This window comes from Neophocaena asiaeorientalis, unplaced genomic scaffold, assembly GCF_003031525.2.
Source record: "Neophocaena asiaeorientalis asiaeorientalis breed wild unplaced genomic scaffold, Neophocaena_asiaeorientalis_V1.1 scaffold158, whole genome shotgun sequence".
In the NCBI taxonomy this organism is placed as follows: Eukaryota; Metazoa; Chordata; class Mammalia; order Artiodactyla; family Phocoenidae; genus Neophocaena; species Neophocaena asiaeorientalis.
In genome coordinates, this window is record NW_020174917.1 from 1,442,506 (window position 1) to 1,454,048 (window position 11,543).

Consider the following 11,543-nt stretch of genomic DNA (forward strand, 5'->3'; position numbering starts at 1 on the left):
CTGAGTAAAACTTAACTCACAACAATGTTGTGCGTTTTTCTTTCAGTCGACAATATTGGTACTTGTCTAGGTTGGGCTCTCAAGGAAGCAGATGCTGATATGAAGTTATGAGTGCAGGAGCTTTATTGGAGAGTTAACATCTGTGAGAGCAAAAAGGATTGGGTGCGGAGAACTGTCACATCATACTGCAGAGCTGACAAAATCTCAGCTAGTTCAGCAGGGAACTCTGAAGCAGAGATTGCCCCTTAAATTGCCCCTTAAATGGGTGAGGCAAAAGTGGGGCTAGCCTACTGCCTTGTTTAGTAAACAGCAGGGTGCAACCCTGAAGACAGCATGACCTCAAGGTAGAAAGCCAAGCCAAGGAAACATCAACAAAACTAACAGCTGGATGGCACTAGGCAGAGTGTGCTTTCATGACAGGGAATCCAGCCATCTTATCTCCATGTCTGTCACACTGGCAGTGTGGCACTAGTTAAATTTTTGGTGGCTGTGTATTTGGAGATGAATATTGATTAGGCCAGAACAAGAGGTGTTAGTGAAGTATACTCTAATTCTAAAATCCCACTTGAGTTTATAGTGGTAGACCACCACCAATTCCTTAGGTAACTAGACTTGTCATCACCAAAAGATTAAATATCAAATTGTCGCCACCAAAAGATTAAATATCAACATCTCAAATGTTGCTTAAGGCCTCTAGAATGATAAGAATATCATTACCCCCATATCTTCCCCAAAAAGTTGCTCCTAGTGGGACAACTCAGGGCCTCTGATTGTGATGGCCCATTACAGGTCACACTGGCTTCGTGGAGAAATGGGCAAAAGGAGCTCAGAGTAGCTCTTTGGAGAACAATGAGAATCTCTTATTTCATACAGATCAAGGAGGTGGCATTTAAGGAAGTCAGATTGGCTCTTTGTGACGCATCACCTTTTTTTTTTTTTGGTCTTCTGCAGAAGTTTCACAGTAGTGGTGGACAGAAAGAGACAAGACTTGTTTTGTTTGTTTCTTTGTTCGTTTTAAGGGTGTATTATACCATGGTGCCTAATATAGTGGAGGCTCTGGAATCTGTCACTACTTACGAGTGATTTGGCTTTGGACAAGTGGCTCTCGGTGCCTTAGTTCCCTGATTTGTTAAGCCGGGATTGCAATCGTGCCTACATCCTGGAACAGTTGTGAGGATGAAATGAGATAACACGTGCAGTTCCTGGCTTGGGAAGGGCTCAATACGTATCAGCTGTTATTCTACTTCTCTTTCCCCTCTTTCTCTTCCTCCTCTTCACTGAAGACCCCCTTTCCTGTTGAATTTTGTCACCTCTCTAGATTAGCAAAACATTTACAAAACTTGGGAGGAGGGTAAAATTGAAAGAATTTGTTACTCTAACAAGATTTAGGATGTTTGCTTTTTGTCAGGACGTTGGTTTTCACCAGTATGTTCCCATTACTGTTCGGGTGTGCTAGGTGTAAAGAATGGCCTCTGTCCTGAGCAGCAGTCTATTTGAAAAACAAATGGACATATAAATGATTAATGAAAGTGCAACTGCATATAAAATTAAGTTCTAAATGAACCGTACAGACCATAAATGGTGTAGGAATCTAATTTCATTTTGCTGAACTGGGGGTTGTTTTGATCATTGAAAGGTGATACCATTTGGGGTGAAATTGTGAGAGTGAGCTCTTGTACAGTAACACAATGAAATGTCATGCTTATTATCTTAGAGTCTAAAACACATTAAGTTAGACCTAAAGAAAGTTTAAGGACATTTAAGTATGACAATATCATTGCCTCTTATTGTTAGCCTATTAATTAACACTCTCTAACCACCAAATGTGTCAAGACGGCAAAAATACGAAGAACTGCTCATCTCTTTGAATAAAGCAATCAGAGGAAGGCTTATATTTTTTCAGCTGATCTCTCAATGAGTTTCTCTCTTTATTGTATTTTTGCTATTTTAATTAGGTGATCAGGCCCACCCAGTAGCCTTCTTCATTCCAGGAATCTCCTTTGGCGATTCAGGAGGGAAGTTAAGTAAAAAAGATAGCTGAGCCAGGTCACGTGGGATCATAGTTTTCAGGGTATAGAAAGCAGGTCTTTGGGTTAAAGAGTACGCTGCCCCATCATACTCTTCTACTTGCTATGCTTTGCACCCCGTGGGAGATACTCACACATAGTAGGTCATGTGTGGTTAACCGGATACTGAGATCGACTGACAATGTTGCACACGGAGTAATTCCTTACTGTTAAACCCTTTGGAATTATTGATATGAATATGACCACAAGAGTCCTATATTGTTTCATTATTTTCTTGTATCTTTCCAGCAACCTAGTGCTCTAGAGGCTAGAGGCCTCTTTCCTTGGCGAGATACATGAGTATGGTTGAAGAGTCCCTGTTGGATTCTTAAATCTGTTACTACTAGGAAGGGGACAAACAAAACAAGCTGACAAGACATCCCTTAGCTCACTGATGATTCTGAATAAGAGTTTTAGGAAGGTCATAGAGACGGATCTCTGTGCCTTGTCCTAGGCTGGGTGAGTAATACGAGGGAGTGTTGGGAAACAGGGTGACCTGTCCTCAGGTGTTCTAGGAATGCGTCCCCGCTCTCCTCGACATCTGTATCTGTGCGCTGTGACTGTGCCTGCGCGAAACCCGTCCAAACAAAAAGACCAATCAAGGACGGTGATGTTTTTTCCCCTGATCCTTTTGCCACCGCCCACTCCGGACAGGCTGACAACCTAGATTGCTCCCTGGGACTTGCCTGACTTTTCCACCTCCACCCACCCAGCTAAACACCGCCCCCACCCCCCACCCCCCGCCAACTCGCGACGCGGATGGGACGGCGGAGGACCCAGCGAGCATGCGCGACCATCCCGAGCATGCTCAGTAGCGCTTGCAGTGCCTCGGACCTTCGGCCCAGAGCTCCGGCCGACGCGGAGGTTTCGGCGGCTTCTGGGGCCGTGACGGGAAGTGAGGTGGTCCGGCTGGGCGACCGCGGCGGCGGAAACAGAGGCGGAAGGGTCGCTGCGGCGACGACGTCGTCGACCCGGGTGACCGAGGGGGCTGAGCGCCGAGGGCACTCGCCCGCTCGGAAGCCGGATCCCGAGCCGGGCAGGATGGATCATCACCAGCCGGGGACTGGCCGCTACCAGGTGGTGAGTTTCTGGCCCCAGCCCGGGCCTCCTGCGCCGCCGACGACCCCGGGATTGCCCCCCGCCGTGGCCCCCAGAGTCCCTTTCCTCGGGTTATTCGCGGAATGGACGTGCTGGCTAATTTATTTTTGGCTCTTTTGGCAGGACCTTGCTTCCTTCACACCTCTCGGATGGAGCCTGCCTGTGGCTCCTTTGAGACCTTTCTTTCCAGACCCCAGTCTCCTTCGAGGTCCCCATCCCTCCGCTGTTAGACACCCCTACGCCTCCCTTTAAAACTTGTATCTGTTTTATGTCTCACTTTCTCGATCATTTCGTTATGCCCTGACCCAGACACTTCAGAGATATTCCTGCGGATTGTATACTGGAAATGAGTTCATATACCTGCTGGGAAGGTGTCGCCGTCATAGATGGAGTCGGTGGGGAGGAGGCAGGTGTAAGCCCTACGTAGGGTGGGAAGTGGATTTGGTAAAAAAAAAAAAAAATGTGGGCTTAAAAATCGTGCAACTGTAGAGAATAGTCGTGGGGCTGAACTTGTTTCTCAGTTCTAGTTAACCTTGTCATTTTGTCCTTTTCTGTTTTGTTAGAATTAAAAGTGATTGCATTCTGTTTTCTATCACTTTTTTTTTGGTAGGAGGGGAAACAGGAAGTTTTACTTAAAAAATGCTAATCTTGTTTGAAAATTTTTCTTGAAATACAAGGTTTTCCAGCTTAACCGTATAAACCTTTGTATGTTGAAATGAGTGAAAAGTGCCCCTCTATGTTTTCCGTGTCAAATTTTCTAATGTTTTTTTTCTCTGATACTAATTCCGGTGGTGTCATTGGAGATTCCTACGTAAACCTTATTTTAAAAATGGACCCAGCAATAGTTGACTGCTTCGTCGCAGCTAGGTAGCATGTTATTCTGTAAACTTTGAGGTGGAAATTTAGTTAAACCTATTTACTGAGGGAGAGGAGAAAAACATTAATATGGAGCACTGACGATGCAATTTAATAGTACTGTTTGTGAAATTTACAAATATACATATGTTAGTGCAGATTTCATGTTTCAGATCTATTTGCACAGGAGACACTTAGTTGTGAAGTAAAGAATTTCTATTAATAAGTGTATTTTGACATATGCAAAGGCTACTGAAAGATGAAATCCCAATGTATGTAATTTTGCATTTTTTTTTAAGATAAAAGCTCAGGAGGCTTCCACTTCATCTGGTTTACATCCGGTAAAACCTCCAAATGATGTATATTCTGAATTCCGTGAAAATTTATCAGTATTTTTGGAATGGTTTGGAAAATGTTGCCAGTTTGGGAAGGCATTTTTCAGGTTGTTAGTGTATACACATTTTATTTTTTAAGGCATTCCTATTTTTGCAGATGTTAGTAAAAATAAAATGCAATAGGTAAATATTGAATACCTATTGCATTTACCAGTGGGATTTCTTTTCTCTAATCTCTTTTCTCTCCTGTTGCTATTTGTTTCCCTTAATGGTGTTAACTGATTGGAATTCTTTCTCTTTGGGGGTTTTGCTTATCAGAATCCACCATGTTCACATATGAAAGTCACTGCTCAAAACATTTTTTTTTTTTTCGGTACGCGGGCCTCTCACTGTTGTGGCCTCTCCCGTTGCGGAGCACAGGCTCCGGACGCGAAGGCTCAGCGGCCCTGGCTCACAGACCCAGCCGCTCTGCGGCATGTGGGATCTTCCCGTACCGGGGCACGAACCCGTGTCCCCTGCATCGGCAGCTGAATTCTCAACCACTGTGCCACCAGGGAAGCCCTCAAAACATTTTTAATTGATGTATTTGTGCCTTAAAGTAATTTATTATAGTGTCACATTTGCTTTCAGTAGTTACGATTATTATTTTTAAGAATTCCTAACACCAAAATGTTGGAAATTGCTGTCAGCTTTAAGATATTTTCTTTTTCTCTACAACTCCTTTCAAAATAAGTGGACAGTATCATTTTTTTCTTTTTTTAATAAATTTATTTATTTTATTTATTTATTTTTGGCTGCATTAGGTCTTCGTTCCTTCATGCAGGCTTTCTCTAGTTGCGGCGAGCGGGACTGTTTGTTGTGTGCGGACTTCTCATTGCAGTGCTCTTGTTGCAGAGCACGGGCTCTAGGTGCGCGGGGTTCCGTAGTTGTGACTCACCGGGGCTCTAAAGCGCGGGCTCAGTAACTGTGATGCACGGGCTTAGTTGCTCCGCAGAATGTGGGATCTTCCCGGACCAGGGCTCGAACCTGTGTCCCCGGCATTGGCAGGCGGATTCTTAACCACTGCGCCACCAGGGACGTCCCGACCATATCATATTTTATTGCCTTTTTTTTCCCTCCAAACTGGAGATGTGTCCCACAGAGACCTTGGTTGGGTGGAGGCATTCCTTCAGAGCAGAAGGCAAAAATCTGCCCTTCTAAAGATACTTCTTGCTTCAAGTAGGTAGGACATCAATTTGTTTTCCTTGTAATGTGAAGTGTTTGAAAATCTTAGTACAGTTTACATTCAGATTTTGATTCCAATTCCTGTGTAATTACATGGTAATTTCATCTGTCTAGAATAACTCTTAGTTTTGTTGAGAATGGCCTGATTAGTAACTTTACCTAGGTATATGACCCCCACCCCAAACTACTGGAGATGTGTCCTACATAGACTTTGAATGGGTGGAGGCATTCCTTCAGAGCAGAGGGCAAAGGAAAAAAAAAAGCATCTTGAGTTGGTTTGCAGCAAGCTAGGGACCAACTTACAGCTCTGGCTTGTATAATGAACACAACTGTTGTGTGGCTGACTTTAGCTCAATTTTGTTTTTTTTAAAAAAACTCTGGAATGATTAATAACAATGATTAAAAAAACTCTGGAATGATTAATAACAATGGAGCAATAAACAGGTTCAGTTGTTGAATGTTTAGAGCTGACTAAGTAGGAGACAGGAAAACATGCTTGGTGTTGAAATGGTATACGATATTAATTTTCCACTTATTCATAGTTAAATTTTAACTTTCCGTATTGGTAAGTTAATGGTGATGCCTAGGACCATCAGAATGACTTACTACCATTAACCAATTCACAAGCTTTATGTGGAAACTACTTTTTCTGTGATCTCTCCTCCATTGTTAAAAGCGTCCAAATTTTGTTAAGTGATAACAATGTACAGAGCTACAAATACAAAAAGCCTTGACTTGTTACCCTTCTAATTTCAGAAAAAGCCACGTAGTTCCATTGTGTTATGGGAAATTCAATTTTGTCTGGTAGGAAATGGGCAGTGTTGCCAAACTATGACGTAGGTGACTTGGCTTGGAGCTGTTATGCCACATTCTAACTTTGATGTTCTCCCTTTTAAAGGTTTTGTGTATGTGAACCACCAAGCTGACTACTAAGCTTTCAGAGGTATTTTGTGTATAAGTTAAATTGTCCCTGTGGATTGTAGCAGTAGTTTCCCAAACTGTGTCATTCAGAATGATGATAATAGATGGTCTTAGAAGATTTATAATATATATTAGCATATAAAGACATACATTTGCACATTTAAAACCATGAGAGCTTCTGCCATAAAGACAGTGATTTGGATTTGTTTAACTTAGCTCTTCCTAAACCTTGACCACAGACTTTTAGAGAAAACTTTGATTATATTAACATGTCCAAAATGTTAGTTTTCTATAAAAATAATGAACTATCCATACTGTGATGATATAGATACTTTGCTGTTATATATGAATTAGAGTTGCCCTTGATAAATCAGCTGGGAAGGAGGTTGACTATTAATAGTTAACAAAAACCCTCACATCTTTTAAAGTTATCTGGGCTTATATTTAGGTTGTGCTGATTACAATTTGTGAGCCCTTGGCTTAGTTACATAGCATTTTGAAGCCTCAGTTTCCTCATATTAGTACCTACCTCATTAGGATTATTATGAGAAATATATAATGTAGTGCAAGTAAAAAATATAGTGTAGAGACTGGTACATGATAAATATTATGAATAATGTAAGGTAAATAAACTATAAAATATTGTCTATATTTCAGTTTTTGCTAGTGACTATGTTTTTGTCTCTTGTTTTATTTAGCAACATAAATATCAAGTAGTTCTTTGTTGTCCATGTCAAGAGCAGTGAAAAGTCTTAAGATCTGATTTTATCGTGTTTACAAGCTGATAGTCTGTTAATTTTTCATGGTTGCTGGCAGAAAAACAGGAGACTCCCAGGTCAGAAACAAATGACATTATGACTCACAGCCCTGCAGACTCACGAACATCAGCATATTTGTGCTGGTTTTCCTTGTAACCAGGTCCCATGAGGGTGATGGGTCTAATGGAAGAACAGAGTGGATCACAGCTAAGGAACTCAGGACCAAGGGTCTAGCACTTTTTTTTTTTTTTTTTTTTAGCAAGCTGCAAACATTGTAGCAAATAATAAACAAGCTAGTTCACCTCTCTCTGAGAGGCAGTAAATGCTGTGGTAACCTTGACCTTCTTTCACACTCAGCAAGAATGTGCAGGGACACTCAGGCCCATAGCAGTCTGCCTTACCCAAGAGTACATTTTATGGATGAGATAATATATGGTGATTTTTAGGTGCAGTTGTTTACTTTTGTTTTCCATTTTAAAGAAGTATTTCAGTCTTTTACTTTACCATGCTCCCTAGTTTTGCCTTCCTCTCTTGGCCCAGCTAGATTCCTTTGATCATCACTTGTTTGTTTCCTTTGAACTTATCAATATCCTTTATCTGGCTTACATTCTTACCACACCTCTTTTACATCATCAAGTTCCATTGCTTAATCTAATAGGTACTTTTCAGTTCTCTTCTTGCTTAAGTTCTTTTACGTTGACATTGTGAACGTTCTCCTTGAAACTCCTTCCTCATTCCTGAAATAAAGGAGCTTTCTACTCTTTACTCCCCTGACTTTCCTTCTCTGCATGAACTCACTTTGTACTTACTCCTCAAATGTTGATACTTTCTATGGCATGGACTATTGTAATAGCTTGCTTAGTGCTTTCTTCCTTCATCTGACCATCCTTCTGTGTATTGTTTGCGCTGCATAAATTGTATTTGTAGAATATAAATTTGATTTTCATTTCTTTGCTTAAATATCTTCAGTGGCCTCTTACTGAATATCCTCCCCCGCCACTTTAACATTAAAACTTTCAGGGAATTCACTTGTGGTCCAGTGGTTAGGACTCTGCACTTCCACCGCAGGGGGCACGGGTTCGATCCCTGGTCTGGGAACTAAGATCCCACAAGCCGCACAACACAGCCAAAAACAAAACAAAACAAAAAACTTTCAAATATATACAGAAGTTGAAAGAATTGCACGGTTAACTTCCATATACCATATACCAGTTGTAGGGTCTACAATTCCCAACATTTTGTTGCATCTGTGTTATCGTATATCTGTCAATTCTTCTTCTTCTTCTTATTTTTTGAGTTTATTTATTTATTTATTTTTGGCTGTGTTGGGTCTTCGTTTCTATGCGAGGGCTTTCTCTAGTTGCGGCGAGCCGGGGCCACTCTTCATTGCGGTGCGCGGGCCTCTCACTGTCACAGCCTCTCTTGTTGCAGAGCACAGGCTCCAGACGCGCAGGCTCAGTAGTCGTGGCTCACGGGCCCAGTTGCTCCGCGGCACGTGGGATCCTCCCAGACCAGGGCTCGAACCCGTGTCCCCTGCATTGGCAGGCAGACTCTCAACCACTGCGCCACCAGGGAAGCCCCTCCATCTTATTTTCTGAGCTTTCAAAATAAGTTGCAGATATCAGTGTACCTCACTGCCAACCACATGCTTATCAGCAGCCTAGAGTTCAATATTTCTTTATGGTTTTTTTCCTTTAGGATAAAATTGACATATAGTGAAATGCACAAATCTTCCATGGCCAATTAGATGAGTTTTGACAAGCACATACATCTGTGTAACCCAAACCACTTTTGAAATATAGAGCAGGGATCAACAAACTACATTCTAACTCTTGTTTTGTAAATAAAGTCTTGTGGTAGCACAGCCATGCCGTTCATTTACAGTGGCAGAATTGGGTATTTGAGGCAGAGCCCAGAAAGCCTGAAATATTTGCTATTCTGCCCTTTACAGAGAAAGTTTCCTGACCACTGGGAAAGAGCATTACTGTCACCCTAGAAAGTTCACTCACGACCCTTCCCTGTTGATTCCTACCCACCAGGTGATCGCTATACTGTTTCGTTTTTGTTTTTCACTTCGAATGAGCTTTGCCTATTCTAGAATCATACAGCATATAGTCTACAAAGCTTCTTTCACTCTGCAAGAAGTTTAGGAGATTGATCCTGTTATTGTGTGTATCAGTAGTGCATCCCTTTTTATTGTTGAATAGTATTTCATTGTATAACTTGTACGAATATAGGGCAGTTTGTTTATCCATTGCTCTGTTGATAGACATTTGGGTTGTTTCCGGTTTTTGGCTCTTACGGACAGAGTGGTTAGGAATATTCTTGTGCAAATCATTTTGTGGGCGAAGGTTTTCATTTCTCTTTGGTGGAATTACTGGGTAATAGGGTAGGCGTAAGCTTAATTTTATGAGAAACCACTAGACTTTTTTCCAAGTCTGTGTACCATTTCCAAGTGTACCATTTTACACTTAGATCAACAATGTATGGAAGCTTTGGCTGCTTCACCACCTTGCCAAAAGTTTGGTGTTTCAGACTTTTTAATTTTAGCCATTCTGGTGGGCTTATTGGATTTTTTTTTTATATACATTTATTTATTTTTGGCTGTGTTGTCTTTGTTGCTGCGCGTGGGCTTTCTCTAGTTGCAGCGAGCGCAGGCTACTCTTCGTTGCTGTGTGCAGGCCTCTCATTGCAGTGGCTTCTTTTGTTGCAGAGCACAGGCTCTAGGTGCACGGGCTTCAGTAGTTGTGGCACATGGGCTCAGTAGTTGTGGCTCACGGGCTTAGTTGCTCCGTGGCATGTGGGATCTTCCCGTAGCAGGGCTCAAACCCGTGTCCCCTGCATTGGCAGGCGGATTCTTAACCACTGCACCACCAGGGAAGCCCAGGCTTATTGGATTTTGAAATATAAATTTCTGTTCTTAACTTACAAGTTCCTTCAATGGACCTTTCCATACCTATACAATGCCACATCTTAGCAATCCCGCCCCCCTCCTCCCCGCCCCCCTGCCTGCCTTAATTTTTATGCATTAACTGCTGGAGTTCAGCAGGGTATACTTATTATTAGCTTCAACCATAATGTCTTCTCTCTTACTTACTCCCCTGACTTTACATGTGTTTATTTCTCACCTAACGTTCTGTACCACACCCCTGTGGTTTGTTTGCCTTATAAAATCCTGTTCCTAGATTAAAAACTCCTACGAAATTATAATTGGAAGAGGGAGGCAGGGTGAGTTTCTTGCATCTGTCATCTCTACATCACGGTAGAGGAAAAGTTGAGAATCACAGTATTAGAGAACTTGTTACACTGAATTGTGTTTTTGTGTATCTTTGTGTACCTTGTAGACTGCTGCTTTTCCTCAGAGGTGCTTCAGGGCTCTGTGAATGTCTGATTTTTATTTCATCTTTAATATAGATTTTAAACTTTTAAAATACTGTAACTGAGGAAATTCACTCTCAGATGTGTTTAAAACCAAGTTTCCATAGCTTGAAGATTAGTATTATGTTAATTTGTGTTGCCAGGGTAATTTGGTTTTGAATGGACCCCACATGGAAGTTTCTCTGGCTGTTTCTGTGCATGTAGCAATAGTAACTGAGAGTGTGTCATTAGTTTGATTGAGTACAGTTCATTTTTTAAAAATTATACAAACGAGTAAGCTACTTTAGAACACCTGAACGGTGCTGAGTCAGATGCTAGCCATCACTTAGGCATATTTGAACAGTACATGATCCAGTAATGGTGTAGTATTTGTGCAGTAACAAGTAAATGCATTGGAATTATATCCTGAAAATAACATATTATAGATAGTTTATGTGTGTATCTTGTGTTTTGAGTGCCTCTTGTCAGATTTATACTTAAGATAAGGTATGGGAGCAGTTTTTAGATATCATTATTGATTAACTGTGAAACTGAGGTCCTATAACTCATTTATTCGATATTAATTTATAAAGTATCTCTGTCAGTCAAATTCTGTTTTAGGTGCTGGTGAACAAGACAGTTAAGTTCATGTCTCATGGCTCATACTTTGGTGGAGGGGAGGCAGATAAATAAGTGAGCATAATTTCAGATAGTAATAGATGGTTTAAAGAAGGTAAAGCAGGATGATGGTATAAATAATACATTTTATCAATAATAAAATAGCAATAATAGAATAATAATATCTTTTTGCATTATGTCAGGAATATGCTGAGAACTCTGCTATGTGCTTTACACACATGAGCACATTTATTCCATAGAATAATTCTGTGAAATAGATAATGTTATGATCTTCATTTTGCAGATAAAAA

At 41.2% G+C, this 11,543-nt stretch overlaps 1 protein-coding gene across 4 annotated transcripts in view; it reads left to right on the forward strand.

Moving 5' to 3' along the window:
- The first annotated feature begins 2,819 nt into the window (after positions 1 to 2,819).
- Positions 2,820 to 11,543, forward strand: part of NDFIP2 (Nedd4 family interacting protein 2) — a 75,777-nt gene continuing 67,053 nt past the window's right edge. For all 4 annotated transcript variants that reach the window (XR_003005313.1, XM_024760444.1, XM_024760443.1 and 1 more), the window contains exon 1: positions 2,820 to 3,146. Coding sequence is in view for 3 of the 4 variants with exons in the window: in XM_024760444.1 (XP_024616212.1) it covers positions 2,826 to 3,146 (321 nt within the window). In the remaining variant the exon portion in view is untranslated. The remainder of the gene's footprint in view (positions 3,147 to 11,543) is intronic.